At 35.1% G+C, this 26,948-nt stretch overlaps 1 protein-coding gene across 10 annotated transcripts in view; it reads right to left on the bottom strand.

The window, feature by feature from the left end:
- TMEM232 (transmembrane protein 232) overlaps positions 1-26,948 on the bottom strand; it is a 250,075-nt gene that overhangs the window by 221,607 nt on the left and 1,520 nt on the right. For 3 of the 10 annotated variants that reach the window (XM_073889047.1, XM_025866708.2, XM_073889045.1), the window contains exons 1-3: positions 20,026-20,286; positions 18,953-19,070; positions 2,810-2,945 (exon numbers count right to left, since the gene is read on the bottom strand). In XM_073889047.1, coding sequence (XP_073745148.1) covers positions 2,810-2,928 — 119 coding nt within the window. In that variant the 5' untranslated portion in view covers positions 2,929-2,945; positions 18,953-19,070; positions 20,026-20,286. The other 7 variants (XM_073889056.1, XM_073889051.1, XM_073889034.1 and 4 more) reach the window with 6 other exon arrangements.

Consider the following 26,948-nt stretch of genomic DNA (forward strand, 5'->3'; position numbering starts at 1 on the left):
ACAGTAAATAAAATATAAAAGAACATTAACTACTTAAATTAGTAATGAAGTCTAGTGGAATTTTAAAAAAAACACAAATTAGAATTAAATTGCTAGATAAGCTTTGAGGACATTAATTATACTTAATCATGAAATGTCTAGAGTACTCTTTTTAAATCAGGATTGAGATAAGCATGGTTAGAATCAATAAGAGAACTTAGCAATATAATTGCATGTTAAATCAATGATTAAATTCAATTGTATTTCTCTCTTCTGGAAATAGCTAGAAAAAATCTATTTTAAAAATATATGTGTAAAATATATAATAGTATAAAAAATACCACATACAGGGTGCCTGGGTGGCTCAGTTGGTTGGGCGTCTGCCTGTGGTTCAGGTCATGATCCCAGGATCCTGGGATTGAGTCCTGCATCAGACTCCCTGCTCCACGGGGAGCCTGCTTCTCCCTCTGCCTCTTTCCCTCTCATGAATAAATAAATAAAAATTTTAAAAACTGACAAGGCTTAAAAAAATACCAAATACATGGAAATAAACCTAACAAAAGATGCACAGTCCCCCTATGAAAGAAACATTCAAACTTCATTGAGAAAATTTTACAAATAACTAAATAAATGGAAGTTATATCTTATTCATAAGTTGGAATCCTTATTATGATAAAGACGTCATTATCCTCAAATTTATCTATAAATTCAAAAAAATCCATTAACCAATCCCAACAAGTTTTTGAAAAAAATATGACAAGCTGATCCTAAAAATAATACCAACAAAGAAGAACAAATTTGGAAAATCGGTCATGTTGACTATTGTTATTATTAAAATGATGGTAATTAAAGCAGTATGGCATTGGTATAGAGAGACAAATAGACCAGTGAAACAGAATAGAAAAGCCAGAAACACCCATTATATGCGGACACTTGATTTATGCAATAGTTGTACTAGCAAAATATTGGAGAAGGATGTTCTTTTCAAAACATGGTGTTGATCAACTAGGTATTTACATAAAAAAGGAAAATTAGACCTGTACATAACACCATTAACAAAAATCATTTCTACATGTATCACACGAAAGACAAAACAGTAAGTTTTTTAGAAAATCATGTATAAGAATATCTACATGAACTTGAGGTGGACACAGATTTCTTAACCAAAATACAAAAATGACTAATCATAAAAGACTGAGAATAAGTTCTGTTCACTATACGGCATATATCCCATGATCCAACAATTCCATTCCCAGGTATATACCTTAGGATATGTGCTAGGATGCTCAGTACAAGAATGTTCATGGAAACATTGTTCATAATAACCGTAAACAGGAAATAATTGAAGTGGCCAACAAGAGAAGAATGAATGGATAGTTCACAGTATGTTAATGAAATGGACTAATGGATTGAATGAACAAAATCAGCAATGAAATCATAAAATCTTAAAATCATAATGACTATATTAATTTCCAGGACTTCTGTATGATGAAAGGCATCACAAAAACCAGTTAAAAGACAAGCCACAGACTGAAAGAATTCATAACAAATATTTAGGAATATCAAATATCGATAAGAAAAAACACAAAAATAAATTGGAAAATATATAAACAGATAACTCATAAAAGTAATTCTAATGGTAACAAATACGAAAAGATGCTGAGTCTCATTAGTTATCAGAGATTTAAAAAAAAACTAGTTATCAGGCAAGTACCACTTGTGGCCTATTACAATGACAAATATGAAGAAGTCTGACAATATCAGGTGATGGCAAAGATGGGGGAGGTGATACTTTCATATACTGGTGAAGACAATGTAAACTCCAGAGACCAAGAGCATTAAGTAAAATTCAAAAAGTGAGGAACAAAAAATCCCACTCCAAAGAAGCACTTACCCAGGTATACAAAGAGAAATATATAATGATTTTCACTATAGCACTGATTCATTGGCAAATATTTGGAAAATAAGTAAAACAAGAAGTATTCATTAAATAGTAACACTATACAGCCACTAAAATGAATGAAGAAATAATTATCAATAATAAAACATAATTATTGGTATCAATTGAATTAAAAACGTAATACTGACTTTTAAAGAATCAAGTCACAGATAAATGAGTTAGGTATAATTACTTTTATGTTTACATGGAAAATGCAATTTTATATTCATGCATATTAAAGTAGAAAAATGAACTGAAATGATATATACCACAATTATTTTAGTTGGGAGGGCAGGCGGTCAAAGAACTTCACATTCATCTGTTGATCTATTCTTTATTAAAGAAAAATATTTGAAACAAATGTAACCAAATGTCACCATGCAAGTTTTCTTACGTATTCTATAATTCTCATTTTTAAGTTTTTAAAAATTTCTTAAAATCACACACAATCTTTAAATTATCAACAAACCTTGATCTAGTAATTTCATTTTAGAAACTTTATCCCAAGAAAATAATTTGAAATGCAGAAAGACATTCTATTTTGGCTTAATTTGAAATAGCAAAGGACATAGAAATAACTAAAGTGCTTCACAATACAGTAGTTATTAAATACTTCTTTTATGCATTTCACAGATTATTATGGCAACTTAACAGACATTTATAATTATAGAAAAAATTCTTATTTTAAACAAAGTGTAGAATTTTAGAAAGATATGATCACTACAAATTATGAATCTATTTATTTTAAAAAATAGTAAATATATATAAATGTACATATTTTAGAACTATATGTGATTTTAAAGAAATTATTCATAATATTCTGTACTTTCGAAATTCTATAATGCATATGGGTCTGCCAGTTTAATAAAATGAAAGTTTTTTCAGACTTACTTTGATTTATTTTTCCTTCTTTTCCTTAAATTTTGAATTTTAAACCTCAAGAGTTTTTCATGATAAGAGGAAGATATCACTCCTAATTTATTAATCATGGGTGATTTGTTAACGGGCATATTCACAGATCATAAATCTAAAGAAAAATATTAAATTTTATGTTAGAATACAAATGCACTTATAGTACCAAATAATACATTATATGCAAATTTATGATTTGTGGGGGAAAGGGTGGCAAGAAGGAAAACCAGGCTTAAGAAAGAAATTATAATAGGAAGAATTTAAATTTAAATTTAAAATGTCAGACCCAGGGGTCAAACCCAACTTTGGATTGAAAACCCATGTTCTTTCTATTATGTTAGTATTAAAAACTTATCTTTTCATATAATACTTAGCCTTTATTATACTTTAGCTGTTTTATCAGCAAAACCATTGGAAGAACATCATGGCATAGTAGTTAAGAGGATACAATTAAACTGATTTACTTAACTACTCTGTGCCTCAGTTTCCCCACTTGTACAATGGGAATAGTACCTCCTTACAGAGTTGCTATAAGAAATAAATAGGTCAATATATGTACGTGGGTTAGAATAGAGATTGGGGGGCGCCTGGGTGGCTCAGTCGTTCTGCGTCTGCCTTTGGCTCAGGTCATGAATCCCAGGGTCCTGGGATCGAGCCCCGCATCGGGCTCCCTGCTCTGCAGGGAAGCCTGCTTCTCCCTCTCCCACTCCCCCTGCTTGTGTTCCCTCTCTCGCTGTGTCTCTCTCTGTTAAACAAATAAATAAAATCTTAAAGAAAAAAAAAAGAGGAACATAGAATAGAGCTTGGTATATAAGAAGCTTCGTGTGGGGGCTTGTAATCATTATTAGATTACTATGCTTTCTGTTTTTTAAAATTACTTGTAAATTTTTTTGTCTTCTGTCTTCTTACCACTTAGATTATGCTTTCTCAGTTTGTCCTCACATCCAGATCTTTTTTCTTTTTGAAGAATGTCTGAATACATTTTATGAGTATAAGACCAAAACTAGAAGACGCTATTTTTGTTTAGTGCAGTATTTAAATAGCAAAATGAAGTAATGAAATCGGTAGTCAGATTTACATTGAACTATTTTGCACTTGATTTTTAAGCTAGGTAATTTTTTAAAACTCATCATTAATCAAGGTTCTAGCAGGAAGCACACAGCACACTCAAATGGAGTAACTAAATAAAGAGATTCCAAAGAGATGGGCAGAGTTATTCAAATAAAAAAAATACAATAAAATAAAACCTGAGATGGTGCCGTTCTCAGGGTCTGGAAGAAGGGGGTGAGCCCACCACTCTTGGAGCCGGGGGAAAGAAGGACCCAGAAAGAAAAGCTGTAGGAAAGTGGTGTTTAATAAAAAACTTTGGCCTTTGGTCTAGACCTGCAGCCCATCTGAGGTTGCCTGCTAAGAGGGAGGCCGGAGAACAGGAACTTTGATCTCACTCTCCTGCTCTCCACTCCAATCACCTGCCTGCCCTTCCCATTAGCTAAGCCAAACTAGAAGCCAGAGAAGGTATAAGGCAGACTGGAGAAGGATGGAAAATGGATCTGGAAGGCCAATGGGAAAATATCCAGTACAAAATGGATTATAAACACAAAGCATTCTTATCTCTTGCCATTGGTTATAGCAAGGTCTGCTTCTAATAATCTATATCCCTTAAAATATAAAATAAATGTATTTTTAAGGCAGCAGCTATAGTGGGCTATATATAGGGATGTCCTTTAGAGTGACCCTAATTTTAATATACAATATAAGTTATTCCCAAACCGGACTAATATATTCAAGAGTTTAATTTTTAACAGTGAACATCACCACACTGGATTCACATCGGATATTTCTACCTTAAAAGGAACTCAGGAAAATAATTACAAACAATCATTAATGATGGAAATAAAGTACATATAAGCATCAAACAACAATAATAAAGACATAGGGATAGTGAAAGAGTTAATTTGATAAATATGGTAACAAATGTTGCAAATTTACTGTTGCTATTATGTTTGACAAGTATTTATTGTGAGTCACACAAAATTATGAAGATAAGATGTTTAATTACACTAAGACAAAGTCTTCAAAAGAAGAAAAAAGAAACCTACAATTCTTAAAACATATTTCAGAAATAGAGTTTAGAAATACGAATTTGAGTCAGACATACTCTAAATTACTTTTAAAAATTTCATTACAAATGAATAGAAAAGAAAAAAATACAGGCAACCTAGGAAGAAAAATAACTGAAGGGAAATTGAATGGAAAGCAAACTGGTCTTTGTGTGCATGTGTTAGATGTACCAACCTAGAGCTCTTAGCCATTTAGTGATATATTTTATAGGGCTGACTACAGTCAGTCATATTTTTTGAGATTTCAAGAAGTTAGAGACTGTTTGAACTAATCATTGAAGCTATTTTCCAAAGATCCTGCTCATCTGCTGGTACTAGTGTTAAGTATTTGCACCATCTACTCAACATGCAAGTTCCACAATACCCTGTTGATGAGACTCCCCCAGATTGAATGGGTGGAAAATGTCAAGTTGCTGTAGAAGTTTCTACAAGCTTCCTCTCTATTTCTGCCTTATCTTGGGAGTACGAATCTTGAAAGTAACAGTGCTAGTGCTTAACCAACAATAGTTTGTTATTCAAATACTATTTGAATAGCAATGTGATATAGAATAAAGACAGTTGACTCACCAGTGTATTTTATTAGTTAGGATTGCTTTTGACTAAGAGTAAAAAAAACAACAACCAAATAATCTCAAGTTTCCCAAAAGAAAAGATGAATGTCTTCAAAAATGTTTCCCATTGAGATGTTAGAATTAAATCCTCAGTGGGGTAAATAAACAAAGAAAACAAGGTTTAAAATGACTCCCCTCTCCCCCAAAGATACCTCAAAATAGAGAATCTAAAAATGTTATCAACTGGGCACCTGGGTAGCTCAGTTGGTTAAGCGACTGCCTTCGGCTCAGGTCATGATCCTGGAGTCCCGGGATCGAGTCCCACATCGGGCTCCCTCGGACCCTCTTCCCTCTTGTGCTCTCTATCTCTCATTCTCTCTCTCTCAAATAAATAAATAAAATCTTAAAAAAATAAAAAAATAAAAATGTTATCAACTTTAACAAAATTTTTATTTTTTTCGTAAGACTATTCTTCATTAAGGGGTGCCTGGGTGGCCAAGTTGGTTAAGCATCTGACTGTTGATCTTAGGGTCATGAGTTCAAGCCCCCCATTGGGCTACACACTGGGCATGGAGACTACTTAAAAAAAAAAAAGGATATAGATACAGACATAGATATTTCATCAATTTCTCAAGTAGAATCCAAACCCTGAAGCTATCAACAAGGAATTTGTGTTGTTATTATTATTATTATTATTGTATGTAGAGTAGGGCCTTTTTGCATTGTTTTAATGTAACTGGAGTCACATATACTAATGATTAGTGGAGCCATCACGCCAAGGTTCTACCACAATATTTGATAAAAAGTTTTGTTGAACCATTTATTAAAACCTACTAGGGTAATCATTTGTACCATTTTATTCCTTCTCAGGACAGTTACATCAGGGATGCTGACTGGTGAATTGTATAAAAAGGGGCAGACAGAGGGAATTATATTAAGCTCTTTAGTAACACCACCTTAAAACAAGTAAAATGACGACAAGAATTTTTATTTCTCTGCTATCACATACAAGACACATTTCTTTTATTTTGCTGAGAAATCAATCATTAAGTATAAAGAGATTAGAATGGTGACTTATTAAATTGGATTATTTCACTTTTATATCATGTCAAGAAATAGACATTTTTCCTGAATCAGCAAAACATGATGTAAATTTTAAAATGAGCTTTTTTATAAGTTAAATAGATCTTTAAGATTTAAATACCCTTATATTCTCTATAGTACCCAAAACATATGGTGCTGACTGAATTTGTGGATTGAAATGAAAACAAAATCTTAAGTGAATAAAAATGATCTTAAAGATTGGATTGCTCTCCTTTTTAAGTAAAGTCTTCCCTCAAATACTGAAATGAGAGGTAAAAAAAAAAAATCATTATTTTTGACAGCAATTACTTCTTAGACCCACCTCTTCATTTGCTCTAATTTTCTTGATTTATACAGCACTCCACCACAGAGGATGGTCTACAATAACTCACATTTTCTCTACCACTTTCCAGGGATAGTTATAATTTAAATAAATTCCACAGATTTACTTTGCATATTTATCTGAAGTGGACAAAAAGTGTGGTTTCACCCTTTACTTCTATCAGAAATGATTTTTATATTAAATTGCATCTACTCTTAAATTTATTCCAGTGCAGAACATCCAGTATCTGGAATCTAGTTTCTGTTGTGCCAGCACTGAGATCATCTTCCCAAGGCTGACAACGATTTCCAGGTAAACAATTCCATGAAGATTTCAGTTACTGATCTCGCCTGATCCCACCGTAGTAACTGATTCGGCCTACCATCCCTTCTAGAAATAAGTGTCTTCTTTTTTCATTTATCATGACACTCCACCCTTGGCTTATCTCTGCCTACTTCTGTGAGGTCTCCTTCTCACATTTCTGTATGGTGTAGCGGGGATAGCTTGCTTTCAATTCTCACATCAGCACAGATTACATCTCGGTCACTGTGCAAATCACTTAACTGTCAGGTACCTCAGTTTCCTGATCTATAAATAGGGATTATAACAGTATCTGGCGAGGTGGCCACAAATGAAGGAATGCTGGTAGCCACAGAAGCTGAATGAAGCAAGGAACAGATTTTTCCCCAGAGCCTCTGGAGGAAGTGCAGCTCTGCCAATACCTTGATTTCTGCCTAGTGAAACTGATTTTGGACTTCTGGCTTCCAGAACTGTGAGAAAATGAATTTTATGCCACCAAGTTTGTGGTAATTTGTTACAGCAACCATAGGAAACTAATATACAATTCATTGATACCTTCATAAATACAGCAAATGTATTTTTTTAATATTGATTATTAGATGTAATGGAAAATTAAAATAAAAAAGCTAATTGTTCAAAATAATAATAATAACAATAGTATCTCCTGCAAATGAGTCATTACTATCCAAATGAAGAGTGATACTCATTACTTACTATTTGTTCTTTGTATAATATTCCTCTAATTAATCATAGAAATGCATCAAGTAATAAATAATTCAGACATAAAAATATTATATAATTAATACATCACAATGTATGAACTTAACTGATAATTGTTAAATCTGAGCTAAAAGTAAATGGGGATTAACTTCTAATCTCCCAACTTTTCTGCATGATTAAAGTTTTATATAATAACATTTTTTAGAGTATTGATTCACACTTAAATAGACTTAATCAATTTCTTCTCAGTATTTAATTAAAAGTCACAGGGCTACCATATATAATATCATATAGATAGACAAATAAATATGATATGATATATATCAGATTCTCTCTAATCATTTAATCAACTCCAAAACAGACATATATCATAATATTTTATGATAACCAAAAGAATAAACAGAACACTTAAACAAAAACTGCTTTTAAAACTGTTAATATAATTATTTAAATTAGCTTGTCATTTTCTTTTATTATTATGCTCATTCTTTCTCCCCAGAACACCTTCCTAAAGTTTTCCATAATTTTATTATTTTTATGCCTTTTTAGAGTTTCAACAATATTAGCAGATCCTATGCAAAAGAGATAAATTTCTAAACCACTCAAGGTTATAGGATTTGAATCATTATGGAAAAATAAATTTACAGGAAACTCTCACCTATTAACATAGCTGCAAAAATTCTAAATAAAACACAAGGAAACCAAATCTAGCAATGTCAATAAAAAATAATTCATTACAACTGAGAATTAGTCTAGAAGAGCAACGATGATTTAATATTATAAAAATCTATTATCATAGACCACAACATTGATGAACTTAAGACCAAAAAGTAGAAAATATTTTTATGTACACCAAGGATTAATTAATTAAATCCAGTATTCATTCATGATTATAAAAACAAAAAAATTAAAAAAAAAAACCTCTGCAAGCTAGGGATCTCAGTTTTCCTTAATTTAATTAAAGCTACCTAAAAAAACTAAAAGAAACATGAAATTAACAACAAAATTTTAGAAGCTTTATCTGAGAAGCCAAGAACAATATAAAGGATATTCATATTCTTCTGACTTAATTCAACATTTTATAAGCAGTCCTAGCCAAGAAAAAAAGAAAGAAAGAAAAAGAAAAAAGTATAAATGTGGGAAAAGAGGGACAGTATATTTATTTGAAAAATACATAAAAATCTCAGAAGAATCTGCACATACAAAAACAGATTACATCCAGGGGCGCCTGGGTGGCTCAGTCAGTTGATCGTCTGCCTTTGGCTCAGGTCATGATCCCAGGGTCCTGGGATCGAGCCCCACATCGGGCTCTCTGCTCAGCGGGAGGCTGCTTCTCCCTCTCCCTGCTGCTCCCCCTGCTTGTGCTCTCTCTCTCCATCAAATAAATAAATAAAAGCTTTAAAAAAATAGATTACATCCAATTAAAAAAAGATTTCTGAATAAACAGTATTAAAAAAAAGTAGTGATATGTAATTCAATGCCACTAAAGATGACTAACACAAGCTTTTGGCTCCTGTCTTTAAAAACAACTTTGTAGGGGCACCTGGGTGGGCTCAGTCGGTTAAGCATCTGCCTTTGGCTCAGGTCATGATCCCAGGGTCCTGGGATCAAGCCCCGAATCGGGCTCCCTGCTCAGCGGGAAGCCTGCTTCTCCCTCTGACCCTTCCCCCTCTCCTGCTTTCTCTCTCTCTCAAATAAATAAAATCTTAAAAAAAAATACTTAGAATTAAATGATAATAAAAACATTGCATATAAAAATATATTTAATAGGATTCTTCTCAGTAATAAAAAGCAAACTACTGCTACATGCACCAAAAATACATTGAGTAAAAGAAGCCAAACACAAAAGTGTACAAATTATACGATTCCAAATACATGAAGTTTAAGAACAGGCAAAGCTATTCCATAGCGATGATCTATGGGAGGATGAGACTTGGGGCTGGAGACTGAATGGAAGGCACAGATGGAAATGTTAGATATTGAAGGTGCTACCACGAGCATGAATATGTACCAAAACTCAATGTAGCAGACCACATTTTTTCAAAATGATACAGCAATATCTCCCATACTATATGTTGTTCTGCAGGGTAGCCTTGTCACCCCTCAAGAGAGATGGAGTCTAATTTACTCTCCCCATGAATCTGGGCCTAACTTAGTGACTTGTTGGACTGACAGGATGTGACAGAAGCAAGACTGTGGCACAATGAAACTAGACCATAAAAAAGCCTTGCTGTTTCCTTCTAGGCCTCCTAAGGATGTTGTCTCAGAGTCCAGCCACCACCATGGGAGGCCAACATCACATGGAAAGCCATGCACAAGAGCTCTGGTTGATACTCGAGCTGAGTACCCAGCCAGGCCCCAGGTGACAGCAAGCAGCAACTGCCAGCCACATGAGTGAGCCATGGACGTCCAGCCCAGCAAAGCCTTTGGATGACTAGAGCCTCAGTTGATATCGAACTGAAATCACAGGACAGACCCCAGATGAGAGTTACCCAATTGTGTATAATCAACTCCAGGACCATGAGAGTTGATTTTTTAAAAATTATTTAAGCCACTAAGTTTTAGAATGGTTGTGGCCAAAAATAGATACCCAGAATACTCACTGAATTGTACAATGAACATTCATGCATTTCCTATAGGCAAATTTTACCTCAATAAAAATAAGACTGTAGGAGAATATATTATATTAGAATTAAATTTACTGACATAAAACAGAAGGTAAAAATGACAATGGTTCAGACAAGATAGAAGGGTATTTCTCTGATGTTAAACATTCTTTTAACTCCAAACCTAGACAATTTGGGATCTGTTTGGCAGCTTCACACTCACAAGAAACCAAGGCTGATCTTGCTTTCATGGTCATTGTCAGGCTTCACCTTGCTTCGGGTTTTTCATTGGCTTGTGTAGCATCAAAACAGTGGGGAGACACTATCTGTCGCTATGTTGTATTAATTCCCATCTTCAAAGGAGCTCTGTTAATCAAGCCTCCTTCTAATCCCTTCTGCCATTCTCCTAAATCAGGACACTATTACCTTTGTCCTAGACTAATACCATAACTTCTTATCTTCCAGTCTCCTTCTGATCTCTCTTCCTCTAGCCTCAATCTTTTACACGACTGCCAGAGTAACTTTTCCAAATACAAATCTCCTGATCATTGCCTTCTTCTCCCAGACTCCCTCTCCTGCTTAACCCTTTAATATAGCCCTATCGCCAACAATAAAAATCCAAACTCAGACTAGGGAATATTCAGATTGCTGGAGCATAAAGTTTGAGTATGTGGATTATATTGACATCAACTGTGTTTTTTTAAATAGCTAATTATTTTATTTGCCACTGCAAAATTAAATTATATGTATCAGTTATAAATCTTAATTACAGACATTTTGTGCAAAATATGATGGAAACTAGATTATCTCATCCATTCTGGGTTTAGTTTGTAAAAGAGAAAAGGTTTAGTTTGTAAAAGAGAAGTATGAGTGATGGAGTATCATAAATGCCTCTTAAATATGATGGCGTTATGTATTTTAAGAACTCTTCCTTTTGGTTTGTACTTCTCTATTCTTGCCTGAATTTCTCCAAAGCAGAAAGCTAAAACTGCCTTTAGTCTCTGGCTCCACCCCATCTTAAAAAAGCAAAAACAAAAAATTAACCTCAATAAAGAGATGACACTGGGTGCCTGTAAGGAGGAAAAAAGCTTTGGGGATTGTGGGGAGAGATGTTTCCTGGAAGGTAACAGAGGTCATTCAGAGCCATCTCCTTTCTTGTAGTAGCATCCCCTGGAGGTGACTGTACCATGGAAGAAATGTCTGGGTACTGCGTCTTGAAAGACTGGATCCCACAGCATAACAGAGGCATAAAAATCTTCTCCAAGCCTCACTGTGGCCCAGAAGGTATGCCAAAACAGAAAGGACCACATAGATGTGACAATTGCCCTAATGCCTCATGGTGACTCTCAAATGTTTTCATGACATGTGAGTACCTAGGACCTTTGTATAATCCCAGGGCAGGGGCAAGACTAATCAAAACTGAGACTGAATATCTACAGTCAAACACAACAGAGGCTTGGAGTATACCCAGTCAATTTAAACGAAGTACAGAAATATTTCTTGCAATACATAAATCCATTGACTATGATTCATAACTAGTACATGTATTTTAATTTTGTAGTAGCAAGTAAAATAATTATTCATAATTAATATGAAATAGGGATATTCAAGATAACTGAAAACTGAAGTTTTAAAATATTTACAGATGATTTACAAAGCCTTGGACAATGAGGAAAATGAACTAAAAAGTATCAGTAAAGTTTAAACAGGAACTACTTTCATTCATCACTCATCAATCTCTTATTTACTCATTTATTCAGGAAAATTGCAATGATCTAATACTTAAGTAATAAAGTCTTGTTCTGACTGAAATACCTTAAATCTTTTTTACTCACTGTGGAAAGGATTTGAATCTAAAATGTAACCATAGAATATGGAATGGAGAATATCAAACATACACCATCAGGCAAATGAAACTCAAGAAATGAGAGACCGGTTCCCCTGTAAAATGCCTGGCTTTCAGAATATGGGAACTTATTTTCCCACCAATGAACATCCACCAAGAATCTTTCCCCATCCCAAAAGCAATGAACTTACTGCTTGGACTCTGGTTGGACTTCCCCCTTCTCTGCACTCCTTTCCCAAAAATATAGTTCACCCCAAACCTTCAAACAAATCTGCCTGTAGTTTGCTATAGTTTGTGTTTCCCAAATTGCAATTTCTCTACTATTCCTGAATAAACTCCATTTCTGGTTATTTGAGTTTGCCTCAGTTTACCTCTTTATTTAGGTTGATATTCATCATAGGAAGCCATTTGACTTTGATATAAACTACTAATGTGATCAATGGTCTGTGAAGAAATTGCAAAAATGGATGTAATTTTCCATGAATTATTTTACTGGGTTTTTGCTTATGCCAGTACTTTTTACTCATTTGCAACATTCAATAGAGAAGATGAAATAAAGAAAACTACACACATACACACACACACACACACACACACACACAAACATATAAACTAGAAATAGGAGAATGTCTTTGACCATTTTATATTTAGCACTGTCAAACAATACTCACATTATTCATTTCAAGTGGTTGCCAGTTAGGGAATTCAATTTGGTTCAGTTTTCACAAAAATAAAAGTGCTAATGATGTCTGAGCTTCCTGTGTTTGGAAGATAATTAAAATATGGTCTCTCTTGGGAAGGGTACGTGCTATGATGAGCACTGTGAATTGTGTAAGACTGTTGAATCACAGACCTGTACCTCTGAAACAAATAATACATTATATGTTTAAAAAAAAAAAAGATAGTAGGAAGGGAAAAATGAAGGGGGGCGGAATCAGAGGGGGAGATGAACCATGAGAGATTATGGACTCTGAGAAACAAACTGAGGGTTCTAGAGGGGAGGGGGGGATGGGTTAGCCTGGTGATGCGTATTAAGGAGGGCACATACTGAATGGAGCACTGGGTGTTATACGCAAACAATGAATCATGGAACACTACATCAAAAACTAATGATGTAATGTATGGTGATTAACATAACATAATAAAATAAAATTAAAAAAAACTAAAAAAAGTCACATGGCTAAGAAAATAAAATAAAATAAGAAAATAAAAAAAGAAAATATGATCTCTTCCTCAAAAAATTATAATCTGGAGAAAAAAGACAGGCCTGTAAAGCAATATTATCACATTTCAAGATGCTGAATTCCATGATAGGACTCCAGGTAACTTTAGGAGGAAAAAATGGCCCAAGAAAAATATTTGGTCAATATGACATTCTATAAATATATGCCAAGATCTAGAAAACAGTGGAATTTCAATTTAAATATGAATAAGATATGTTTTCCACCTGTCTCTTAACAGGATTCTTTCTCTATTTTGGCCCTGAGTTCAAATAATGTAAATATATTTACCTAATGAGTAGAATACTTAAAAATTGAAAGTACTTAACACAATAGAATTTCATTGCAGCCCCAAACTATGAAATAATATGGTGGTCTTTAATTGTTCTTTTAGTAATTTAAAACAAGCATAAATCAAATCTTAAGGCCATTCCTGAAGGAGCAAAAAAATCATTAGAGAAGAAACAGGAATCAAAGAAATAATGGAGGGGTTCCTGGGTGGCTCAGTCAGTTAAGCGTCTGACTTCGGCTCAGGTTATGATCTCTGTTCCATGTGAGATGGAACCCCACACCAGGCTCCCCACTCAGTGGGGAGTCTGCTTATCCCTCTGCCCCTCTCTCCACTCATGCAATTCTCTCTCTTAAATAACTAAAATCTGAAAGAAAGAAAGAAAGAAAGAAAGAAAGAAAGAAAGAAAGAAAGAAGGAAAGAAGGAAAGAAGGAAAGAAGGAAAGAAGGAAAGAAAGAAAGGAACAAAATCCCTGAGGAAAGTCAAACTTTGGATTGAGAGAGCCAAGAAAAATAAACCAGACTATGAAGACTAAAAGCAAATTACCAATAAACATATAAAACATAAAATGGTGCTAAGCTTTCCAAATAGGGGAAATGCTGATTTGTGGCTCAATAAACAAGATAGAATTGACCATGAAAAAAATGAACACTGAATGTGAGTATCGATATTCTGTAGAAATGTAAAAAGCTTCATGGTGTAAAATATCTTAATATCTGCATGAAAAAAATTTTTTGTAAAGATTTATTTATTTATTTATTTGAGAGAGAGAGAAAGAGAAAGAGTGAGTGTGAACGGGGGAGGGGCAAAGAGAGAAGGAGAGAGAGAATCTCAAGCAGACTCCCTGCTGAGCGTGGAGCCCAACACGGGACTCCATCTCACAACCCTGAGATCATGACCTGAGCCAAAACCAAGAACTGGATGCTCAATGAGCCACCTAGGCACCCCTGCATGAAAAAATTTCTGTGGAAAATTACATTGATGAATTTTCTAAGGTGATATCTGCTGAAAACCTTAGTTCTGAACCTGAGAGTTCCAAAAATATCTGAAAAGCACAGAAAATGAGATTAAGGTGAAATTTCACTTCAGAAATTCTACTTTCATAAATTAAAAACTGCTAACGCTTTTGTGTATTTTAAATACGAATGAGATCCTGTTCTGTACCTTATTTTTTCATGTAATACACATCTAGAAGTACTTCCTGAATTTGTAGAAATGTGTTTTTCCAATTCTGCAAACTATTTTTTTATTTTTTTTTAATTTTTTTAAAGATTTTTTATTTATTTATTGAGAGAGAGAGAGAATGGTAGAGAGAGAACATGAGAGGGAAGAAGGTCAGAGGGAGAGGCAGACTCCCTGCTGAGCAGGGAGCCCGATGCGGGACTCGATCCGGGGACTCCAGGATCATGACCTGAGCCGAAGGCAGTCGCTTAACCAACTGAGCCACTCAGGCGCCCTCTGCAAACTATTTTATCATATGGATATACTGTAAGTTATTTAATCTTACCCTGTATTAAACATAGATTGGTTTCCAATCTTTGCTATTACATACAATGCTGCATTGATCTTTTGTCTTATATATATATGTAAATATATGCAATATATTTAACTATATTATAATTTAATATTATAATAACTCTATCAATATATAATTATATGTAATTTATAAATAGATAACATATGCCCATAAATATAAATTATACACAAATATATAAAGTTTATAAATATAAAAGTATAAAATCAGGAAGAAATTTTTAAGGATATTTCTGTTAGAAGTCAAGCATTGAAAGGAAAACAGCTATCCCACTTTACGGATCATTGCAACTCAGTTCATTAGAGAAGAGTGTGCTATTCATGGGAGTATAAGTCTCATTATGGGCTGAATACCCATAGGCTGGTCACCTACACCACTAGGTCTGTGTAGTTCAACAAAGTTGTGTCTGTTGGGCTACAAAATGCTTCTTAGAGAAGAAATTATGCTTTCATTTAGGGAACAAAATTGCTAGGTTAATTAATGAGATCTTGTCTTTTTTCTATATTTAACTTTCACATTAACAAAAAGACTCCTGAAATTATCTCCTAAAATTTCCCAATTCTCATACACATCTTTGTTTATGTGAGCGTATTTACCTAATTTTTATTTACATATGTAGGTATGTATTATTTATAGAGAGGGAGAGAGAGAAATGGGGGGAGGGCTAGAGGGACGGGGCGGGTAGAAGGGCGGAGAGAGAGAATCTTATGGCCCAGCCTGGAGCCAGACACAGGGATCCATCTCACAACTCCCAGATCATGATCTGGGCTGAAATCAAGAGTCCGATGCTCAACTGGCTGAGCCACAGCTTTTAATTAGACAGCCCCTTACCTAATGTGTAAAATGAAATGGCAAGGCAGTTTAATGGTTTTGGGTTTGCTTCATATTTCAATAGTGTCCCATTTTCACAGCATTACAGTTAACATTTCAACAGTCTTCTCACATCAATAGGGAAGAGAGTACTGTAATCTCCAAACTAAAAGCTGGCAGCACCACCAACTTCTTGAATTCATCTAATTGGTAGTCAGAATGTTTACCATGACAAATGAATATATTCATTGGTTGTCTTTATTTTCATTCTATTGATGTTTAATTCATTGGGTCCATTTTTTTTAATGTAATATAAGGGTGTTAACTACGGAAAGTCAGGCCCACATTCCTAGAATTCAGTGAAGAAGTAGAAAGTGTTTTAAACAAAAATGTAAAGATAGAGTCTAGATTAGATTTAACTGAAAGACAGGTTAAGAACAATAACGTTTCATAGCTTCTGAGGAAGTTGGAAAGGCACAAAAGAAAAATCTCTTGCTTTAATTTCACTGAATACTCAAAAGTGAGTATATCATGTTCTAGAAATTTATTATCTGTCATGTAGTTTAAAGCCCCCCAGACATTTGGTAGGATGTGTTTGGTACTTGTGAAGTTTGATGGAATGCTTGTATTCATTGTTGGTATAATTATTGTTTTAATGTTGTTTTTCCTTTTTGCGGGATTTTGTCCTTTGCAGGGGAAAACACTTCTGAATCAGATCATTAGTCCTCATCCTGTTTTGTTATCAGAAAAAAACAAAGACTAAATATAGGAATACCTCAAATCCGAGCTTCTCGTTCTTAGAGATCTGTATATCTATACCCACATTTGCATCTATACCCTTCTCTATGCCTATATGCTATCTACATCTCTGAGATAAATGGACTCCCAGCATGACATTCGACCTTGAACTTGACTGGCACATACCCCGACCTGGTCACTCTGAATTCCCTGTATTGTGATTGTTTTTTCCTTATCATATAGTAAGGTATGGTGTGATTACATTTTGGACTCCAGGTCCAGACTGCCTGAATTTGAAATCTGAACCTGCCACTGACAGGTTTCAACCTCATTGTTCTCATCTGTGGCAGTGACAGTACCTATCCTTAAAGGTGGTTAGGACAATGAAATAAGTAAAGCTCTTTGACAAAAACCGTGTCTGTGGTAACTGCTGTTTGTGTTGTTCATTAAATAAATGAACATAAAAATGCTTGGGACGTATATTTCTAATTCTCTTGAGTATATACAAGGAGTGAAATTACTGGATCATGTGGAAACCATTTGAGGAACTGTCAGATTGTTTTCCAAAGGGCTGCACTATTTTATATTTTCACCAGCAATAGGTAAGGACTCTAATTTCTCCACATACTCACCAACACTTGTCTTTTTTTTTTAATTTATTTATTTAAGTAATCTTTACCACACCCAATGTGGGGCTCGAACTCACAACCCCAAGATCAAGAGTTGTATGCTTTTCTGACTGAGCCAGCCAGGCACCCCAAAACTTGTCTTTTTAATTACAAATATCTAAACGGGTATAAAAAGGTTTTATTTGAATTTTCCGGAGGGGTAATGATACTGAGCATCTTTTCATCTGCTTACTGGCCATTTGTATATCTCCTTTGAAGAAATGTGTATTCAAATCCTTTGCCACTTTTAATTGGGTTGTCTCTTATTAATGAGTTATTATTTTTTATATCTTTTAGATACAAATCCTTTATCAAATGTATGATTCCCCCAAATTTTCTCCCATTCTGTGCATTGTCTTTTCACTTTTTGTATGGTGTCCTTTGAAGCACTAAGGTTTATAATTTTGATGACACATTGGGTCTGTTATTTCTTTGATTGTATGTGCTTTTATTGTCATATCCAAGAGACCATTTCCTAAATCAGAGTCACAGAGATTTATGCCTATGTTTTCTTCTAAGGGTTTTTATAGTCTTAACTCTTACATTTAGGTCTTTGATCTATTTGAGTTAATTTATGTATATAGTGTGAGATAGGGTTCCAACTTCATTCTCTTGCATATGATTTTTGTATATTGATCTTGTATACTGCAACTTTGCTGAACTTTTTTATTAGACCTAATAGTCTGTTAGTGAATTCTTTGGCATTTTCTGTATACACCATCATGACATCTACAAATAGAGATTGTTTTACATTGAAAAAACTAATCTAGTTGTTTTTATGGAAATACAAGTAAAAATAAAGAGTACAGTTTTTAGTTTTGAATAATAATTCCCAAATATGTTTTGTGGAATACAGATTCTTGGGATGTAATTACCTCCTAAAAGCTTTTTGTTGTGAAATAAGTTTGGGAAATACTGCACTAAACAAAATTAAATAGATTTGCATACCCTGAGATCTCTAGGAGTGGTTAATATGTTCCTGTGCACTGCACATCTCCCTAAGCAGCAGTACAATGTATAATTTTTCCTATGCTTGACCAGGAGAAACGTTTAGAACACTATCTCTTAGAGTCACATGCATGACACATTTTGGGAAATTCTAATTGATAGCACTAAACTATTTACTAAGCACTTAGGACCATGCCCTTTACTGGAAGCTCTGGATGGACAATGAACTTCAACTTACCAAATTAATCACGTTAATGAATGGTTCTGATAATGAATCAGATGTTCAATAAGAAAAGAACATTAGTCATCAAGATCATAAGGGTTCACACAGAAAAGTTCTTACTGAAATAAAAATCTGGTACTCACCTTGAATCTAAAGACTTATATGGGGCAGCAAAACAAAAAATGTTTACACATTGGAGAGATACGTTTCAGCTCTTAAAACAGCTCCAGCAAGCTGAGTGCTTGGCAGTTCATCCACAACCTGGCGTAGACCCAAATTAAAACAAACAAACAAACAAAAAAAAGAGAGAGTTTTTAACATTAAGCCCTAGTGTATTTTTTTAAGCTCTGATTAAAACAATGTCAGAAAAGTACACTTTAAAAGACGATTTCTGAGAACTAGACAATATTAAAATTATATCAAGCCTTTGGGTAGTTAACATGATTAAAGAATGCAAGATTTAGACTATAACCTTAAAGATCAAAAGATAATTTGATCAGGGGCACCTGAGTGGCTCAGTCGGTTGAGCTGCTGACTCTTGGTTTCAGCTGGTCATGTATCTCGGGATGGTGAGATCTGGGGGCAGGGAGGAGTAGCCATGGGTCTTTGCACTCAGCAGGGAGTCAGCTTGGAGATTCTCCTCTGCCCCTCCCTCACTCACAAATGCGCGCTCTCTCTCATGCATAAATAAATAAATAAATAATCAATCAATCAATCAATCAATCTTTAAAAAAATAACAATATGATCAAAGACCACCAAAAAGAATCCATTCAGACATATTGCTGAGATAAGGTAAATAAGGTGATCCTACCATCACCTTACCCTCCCCACTCAACACAGAGATTTTTTTCCTAATCAATAGCTTATACCTTTATCTCAAGATTGCCTTTAAAAAATCTTTTTATTTCAAATCCTCAAGATACTCCGCCCCCCCCCCCAAACACACACACAACCACACACTTCCCCAAACTTCGGAACTTTCTCTTTTGAAGTACAAAAGAGTCTGCGTACACAAAAGACGGGGGGGGGGAGGGGGAGGGGCGGTGACGGGGGCGGGTGACGGGAGTGGGGAGTGCAATTTCACCAACTATGGAAAGACTTGAAGACTGTCCAGCAAGGCAAGGAGGGTTCTGATTTAAAGGTTGCCGGGAGGACAAGCAATCCAAACTCAAATAATGAGTTTCCCCATTGGGAGCAATAAGAAAATTACCACACCTCCTTTAGTCTCCCCAGAAAAAAGGCCATTTGCCACCTTCTCCCTCTCTGTCCTCGCCGGAGTTTCCACACTGGACTGCTAAGATTCTTCGGAGGGCCGGGGACGGTGGGCCTGGGCTAGGGCCCGAGGGGTAGAGGCTCCTTCCAACAGCCAGAGCTATGGACTCCTAGAACGAGGCTCAGCGCTCCCATTTGTGGGTCTTTGTGGGGCTCCCGGCCGCCCCCATGGTGGATGTGGCAGCCTGAGCTCTCAAATCCGCCGAAGAGGGACTCACCAAGATTCTCGAGGTCGCTGGGGAATGAGGCTGGTTGCTAAGGACGCCGTCGGAGTCACTTTAAGAGCCCGAAGGTTGCTCTTCCAGCGGCTGGGCTTAGCCAATCAGGACCTGTAAATGCAATTCCACATTCCCTCCCCCTTCTTCACTACGTCTGTGTTCGGTTTCCACAAATAGATGCAATGATGTGTGAAAAGACCCTTATTAGCTTTAAAATACGATCACAAAACACATAGTAATGATTCGTTTTAAACACTGTACAAACATTGGTTATGCAGCCAGTAGCTCCGACGAGAAGAGGCTGGGCAGTGCTTTAGTGGCTCCTCAACGTTTAAATGCCTCCTCCAAAACTTTGCCCGCCCCCAATCTAAATTAAAAAATAAAATAAAATAAAAATAAAATAAAAACATGATTGCTGTATAAGGGTAGATATGTCTTCTTTTACATAGAATATCTAAACCTGCCAATGTCCTCTGCAGTTAGGATAGTGAGTAAACGAAGCATCCACGGTGTTCTGCATGTACTAAGCACAAGAGGGAGAATTTAAACACAAAAGAATGCCTAATTTTTTTTAATATTTTATTTATTCATTTGACAGAGAGAGAGAGCACAGCAGGGGGAGTGGCAGGCAGAGGGGAAAGGGAGAAGCAGGCTCCCTGCTAAGCAGGGAGCCCAATGTGGGGCTTAGATGTGGGGCTAGGTCCCAGGACCCCAGGACCATGACCTGAGCCTAAGGCAGATGCCTAACTGACTGAGCCACCCAAGTGCCCCAAGAATGCCTAATTTTTAAAGATAGGATCCAATAAAATTAATTTAAATCCCTATAAAATTCCTACCTACCAATGGGTGAGGAACTTCAAATATTCTACAAATGTTCACAAATGTTTCAAGGAAACATATGGAACAATGGAAACAATATGGAAGAGCAATTCTGATCAAATTCAAAGCTAATATGCAGGTATTGTCGTGGTGAAATACCTGCCTTAAAAAATTAAGAATTTCAAAAGAGAATTTAACTGATGTAAACCTGAAATACATCAATCCTGAATTATTTCTGTTCATAATAAGCTCCAAATAAGTCTTTTGATTTTTTAGTATATTTTGATATTTAAAACAGAAATTATTGGCCCAAACCCACAGAATGTACCACACCAAGAATGAACTTTAATATAAACTACAGACTTTGGGTGATTATGATGTGTTAGTGGAAGTCTATCAACTGTAACAAATGACTACTCTCATTGAGGATGTTGATAATCAGGGAGGCTATGCAAGTGTGGGGTCAGGGAGTATATGGGAGATCTCTGTACCTTCCTGTTAATTTTGCTATGAATGCTAAAAATAATAATATTCTTTTTTAAAAAATAGTTATTTAATTCTAAAAAATGATAAAGTTTAAAAAAACAGAAATAGTATCAGATCACAGGCTTTTCTGAAACACATTCCTCCTAGTAGATCAGTGAGTTGAGACTAAGAATAAAAGTGAAATTGAGAAACACTATAAAAGATATATCTTAGAAAGCAAATCTTAGGGTGCCAACCCACATAGAATGTGTTCCAAAAAGGGAGAACGAAGATATAAATAATAATAAAGAATAGCAGGGGAAAAACCTCTTTGATAAAAAAAAAAAATTTGAGACAGCAAATCAAGAGTACTTACCATATTCCAGCCATAGCAACATTTTTTTTAGATATGAGACAAGGAAACAAAAGCAAAAATAAACTGTTGAGACTTCATCAAAATAAAAACCTTCTGCACAGCGAAGGAAACAATCAACAACAACAAAAAGATAATCTATAAATGGGAGAAGATATATGCAAATGACACATCTGATAAAGGGTTAGTATCCAAAAATATATAAAGAACTTAACTCAACATCCAAAACCAAAAAATCCAATTAAAAATCAGCAAAAGATATGAATAGACATTTTTCCAAAGAAGACAACCAGATGGCCAACAGAAACATGAAAGATGCTGAACATCACTCATCATCACGGAAATGCAAATCAAAACCACAATGAGATATCAACTCACACCTGTCAGAATGGCTAAGCTCAAGAACACAAGAAACAAGTGGTGTTGGCAAGGATGGGGAGAGAAAGGAACCCTTGTGCGCTGTCAGTGGGAGTGCAAACTGGTGCAGCCACTGTGGAAAATAATATGGATGTTCCTCAAAAAATTAAACGTAATACTACCCTATGATCCAGTAATTCCATTAGTGCGTATTTACCCAAAGAATATGAAAACACCAATTTGAAAAGTTATCTGCACCCCTATGTTCATTGTAGCATTATTTATAATAGCCAAAATATGGAAGCAGACCAAGTGTCCATCAATAAATGAGTGGATAAAGAAGATGTGATATATGTATATCACATTATTTGTATATAATGGAATACTACTCAGCCATAAAAAAGAATGAGATCTTGCCATTTGCAACAATATAGATAGATCTAGACATTATAATGCTAAATGAAATAAACCAGAGAAAGACAAAAACCATGTGATTTCACTCATATGTGGAATTTAAGAAACAAAACAAATGAACAAAGGAGAAAAGAGACAAAAAAATAGACTCTTAAATATAGAGAATAAACTGATGGCTACCGGGGGGGGGGGGGGGGGGAGGGGGGGGCATGGGTGAAATAAGAGAAAAAAAAAGGAGTGTTTACTATATTCCAAATAAAATTAATATGGAAAGACAGCAGCACATAAAAACAACTTGGTGGATTTTTTTTTATTTCCTGAGATCTAGGAAAAATACTAGAAACATTAAAATACAAACTGTTAAACACATTACTAACAACAAAATACAATGTTAGATAAAAAAATTCTTCAAATTTAAAAATCAGTTTATTCTGTAGAGCCTTCAGAAAAAAAGGAGCTAGTCATGAATTCTATAGGGAAGACAGCAAAAGGACATGTTTATATAAGGGAGAATCTACAAATTCTTCTCCTACTCCTCCTATGCTTTAATATGAAACTACTCAAACCACTCAAAGAGCACATCACTTAGACAGTCAAAGTTAAGAACTCAAAAATACAGAAGTTGTGACTGGGAAGAATTGATGTTAAGCTCTGAAACCAGATACACCTAAACAATTAATTTTCCCTTGGCCACAAAATGAAATGACAACAAAAATTTTGAAAGAGATATGTTCATAGCTTTTGTAATCTAGGGTCAAGTAGAGAAGTGTGAGAAAGGAGTGGGGGAAGTTCTCAATTTTCATAAAGAAGTGTAAAATAAAGATGTTACACTATTGTCGGGTAGAGGAATTTAGTTAGATCCTCAATTCATACCATACACTAAATGATGGATCTCAAAAAATAGAGATATATAACATGGTTTTGGAAGAGAACACTTAGTGACATAAATATAGGCCTTAGCAAGTAGAAAACCATGACTCACTAAAGGAAATATTTCATAGAATATTTAAAAATCCAACCTCTTAAAGTTACCATATAAATTACATGTGAATACATCTCAAATCCCAAAGAGGGTGTGTGTGTGTGTGTGTGCGCGCGCGCGTGTGTGTGTGTGTGTGTGCGTGTGTGTGTGTGTGTGTGTGTTTTAGAAGAATGAGAGTGAAGACTGAAATGTTTTTTTAAAGTTCAATTGGGGGGCGCCTGGGTGGCTCAGTCGTTAAGCGTCTGCCTTCAGCTCAGGTCATGATCCCAGGACCCTGGGATCGAGCCCCGCATCGGGCTCCCTGCTCGGTGGGAAGCCTGCTTCTCCCTCTCCCACTCCCCCTGCTTGTGTTCCCTCTGTCGCTGTCTCTCTCTCTGTCAAATAAATAAATAAAATCTTTAAAAAACTAAAATAAAGTTCATTTGGAAGAATACTGGGCAGATTAGCCAAGAAAATTATGAAAAAGAAGCAAGGCTATGAGGGTGTGGTTTAATACATATTAAAACATGGTGAAAAATTTTTCTTGGCCCACATATACATTTGAAATAAATAATTTCAATATCTTCAAATTTCATCCTTGAGAAAATATGTAACTGCATCATAATACCTAACAGGGTGACTTGCACATAGTAGTGCTTAATAAATATTGCTGGGTGAATTCCTGTATAATGTAGATGATTGTTTTATCTGATGAGCTAAATTTAGTGTATGAATTTCTGAGTAAAATATTAATATAAATGAATGACCTGCTTCTTTTATACTTTAATTAAGCAAGTCATATCATTTTGTGCAATTATTGAAGACTGTCAAAATAATCTGCTATTCTTCACTTGTATTTCAAGTCTAATTGAATAATGACTGGACTTTTAAAAATATTTACTAAACTATCTCATGATTATAAATATTTCTATCATATGATTTTTTCCAAAGCAAATCAATTCTTCAAATCTATTTACTAAGGGAAAAGGTAAAAAGAAATGAATCCATATCTTTCTATTAATAATACAATTTTGTGAAATTTTTCCTAATTTTGAATCTTTGATGCCTTCAATATCCTCTATCAACTCATTGTTATGTAATAGTTTAATTGTGGTTATTTAAAAATATGAACACAAATTGTTCAATAACCCTCCCTTCAGAAGATGGAGCCAAATTCTTTCCACTTAGTGTGGGCTTGGATTTACTGACTCACTTCTAGAGATTAGAATATGACGGAAGTGATGAGGTGGAATTATGTCATAAAGACAGTGTAGGATCCTCTTTGCTGTCTCTCGAATCATTTGCTCAGGGTAGAAGTCACCTGTCATGTTAGGAGGACACTCAAGAGTTCTATGGAGAGGGGAGCCTAGGTGGCTTAGGTGGTCAAGCGTCTGACTCTTGATTTTGGCTCAGGTCATGATCTCAGGGTTCTGTGAGTGAGCCCCGAGTCAGCCTCTGTGCTGCGTGTAGAGTCTGCTCAAGATTCTCTCTCTCCCTCTCCCCTTCTGCCTTCCTGTCCCCTACCCTCCCTCCTGCTCACATGCTCAGGCTCTCTCTCTCTCAAAAAAAAAAAAAAAAAAAAAAAGTTCTATGGAGAGCTCTATGTGGCAAGGAATTAAGACCTCCTGACAGCAAATCATCAAGAAGAGGGGGCATTCTTTCCACAATTAGCTGAGTGAGTTATCTTGGAAGTGAATCCTCCAGTCCCAGTCAAACCCATTAAGTCTAAAATAACTGCACCTCAAATTGAAGTCTTGACAGCAACTTCATGAGAGACCCAGACTCCCCAGTGGATGCCTGAAACTGTGATAGTGCCAAACCCCATATATACTGTTTTCTCCCTATACATACATTCTTATGATAAAGTTTAATTTATAAATTAAGCACAGCAAGAGATTAACAATAATAATAAAAAAAACAGAACAATTATAACAATATACTATAATAAAAGTTTTGTGAATGTGGTCTCTCTCTCTCTCTCACAATATCTTACTGTCCAGTACTCACCCTTCTTCTTGTGAGGATGTGAGGTGATAAAATGCCTACATGATGAGATAAAGTGAGATAAATCACATAGGCATTATGAAGAAGCATCAGGCTGCTTATTGGTCTTCTGACTACACTTCAGGAGGATCTTCTGGCCTGCAGTTTACTGTGGGAAACTGAAAAGCAAAGGAAACTGAAAGCCTGGGAAAGAGAAACCATAGATTAGGAGACACTACTCTACTGTCTCCTGTCTGAGCTGCTTACAGTGGTCTACTCAGTAGAGGAGGCTTCCACCTTTGCCCCGTACAGAAGTCACGCTCGTCCTTCAAAAACATCATAGGGTCACCTCATTCTTCTCCTCTTAAAAGATCTAAATTCTTGTCCATCCCCGACAAAATCCTGCCAAATCTTTCCCCTATCCTATTTCAGCTCTCAGTGAGCCCTTGCTCACTAACTACCTAGCTTGTATTCAGGACTTTACACTTAATCCTGCCTTGAAAATTTTTCTTCCAGTTATTCACACAAGGCTCTTTCCTTCACTTCATTTAAGTCTGTTTAAAGATCTCTTCCTCAAAGAGGACATCCTTGACCAACCAATCTAAAAAACAGTGCCTCTATCACTGACTCGATTTTATTAAATATATAATATGTATCATTATTTGACATTATATGTTTGTTTCATTATTTGACATGATTTATTTCTCTATTAGTCATCTAACTAGAACATGAGTTCTAACAATGCAAGGACTTTGGCTCATTTATCATTCTAACTTCACTGCTTAGAACATTAACTGTACAGAGGGTAGGTTCTCCATAAACATACTTTGCTTAAAGGACGATATAGACGAATCGTTTTAATTAATAATTAATGGATAATTACTTGATATTTAGTATCCTGACAATTTTTCCTGTTATGAGCGATTATGTCATGAACATGTGCATAAGTCAATATATATACCCTATATTTGTTTCCTAAGATTTAGAACTCAAAAGATAACCATTTTTACAGTTTTTTAGAAATATCGCTAAAGAGTCCTCCAAGAAAAAGTTGTTATATTTTATGCCACTCTAGAAATGAATGACAGCTACTTTCTTCTCACATTGCATGACAATGTACATTTTCCCTTTTAAACATTGTCATTTAAATGGGGAAAGATGTTAAGTTTTCCTTTCTTCAATTACTGGAGGGCAGACATTTTTTCATATAACTATTATCCACTTGCATTTCTTTTTTTACAACTTGCCTCTTCATGTTCTTTGCTTATATTTCTAC

The sequence above is a fragment of the Callorhinus ursinus genome, unplaced genomic scaffold, assembly GCF_003265705.2.
Source record: "Callorhinus ursinus isolate GAN/ISIS: 27379988/994484 unplaced genomic scaffold, GSC_fseal_2.0 scaffold3, whole genome shotgun sequence".
Taxonomy (NCBI): domain Eukaryota; kingdom Metazoa; phylum Chordata; class Mammalia; order Carnivora; family Otariidae; genus Callorhinus; species Callorhinus ursinus.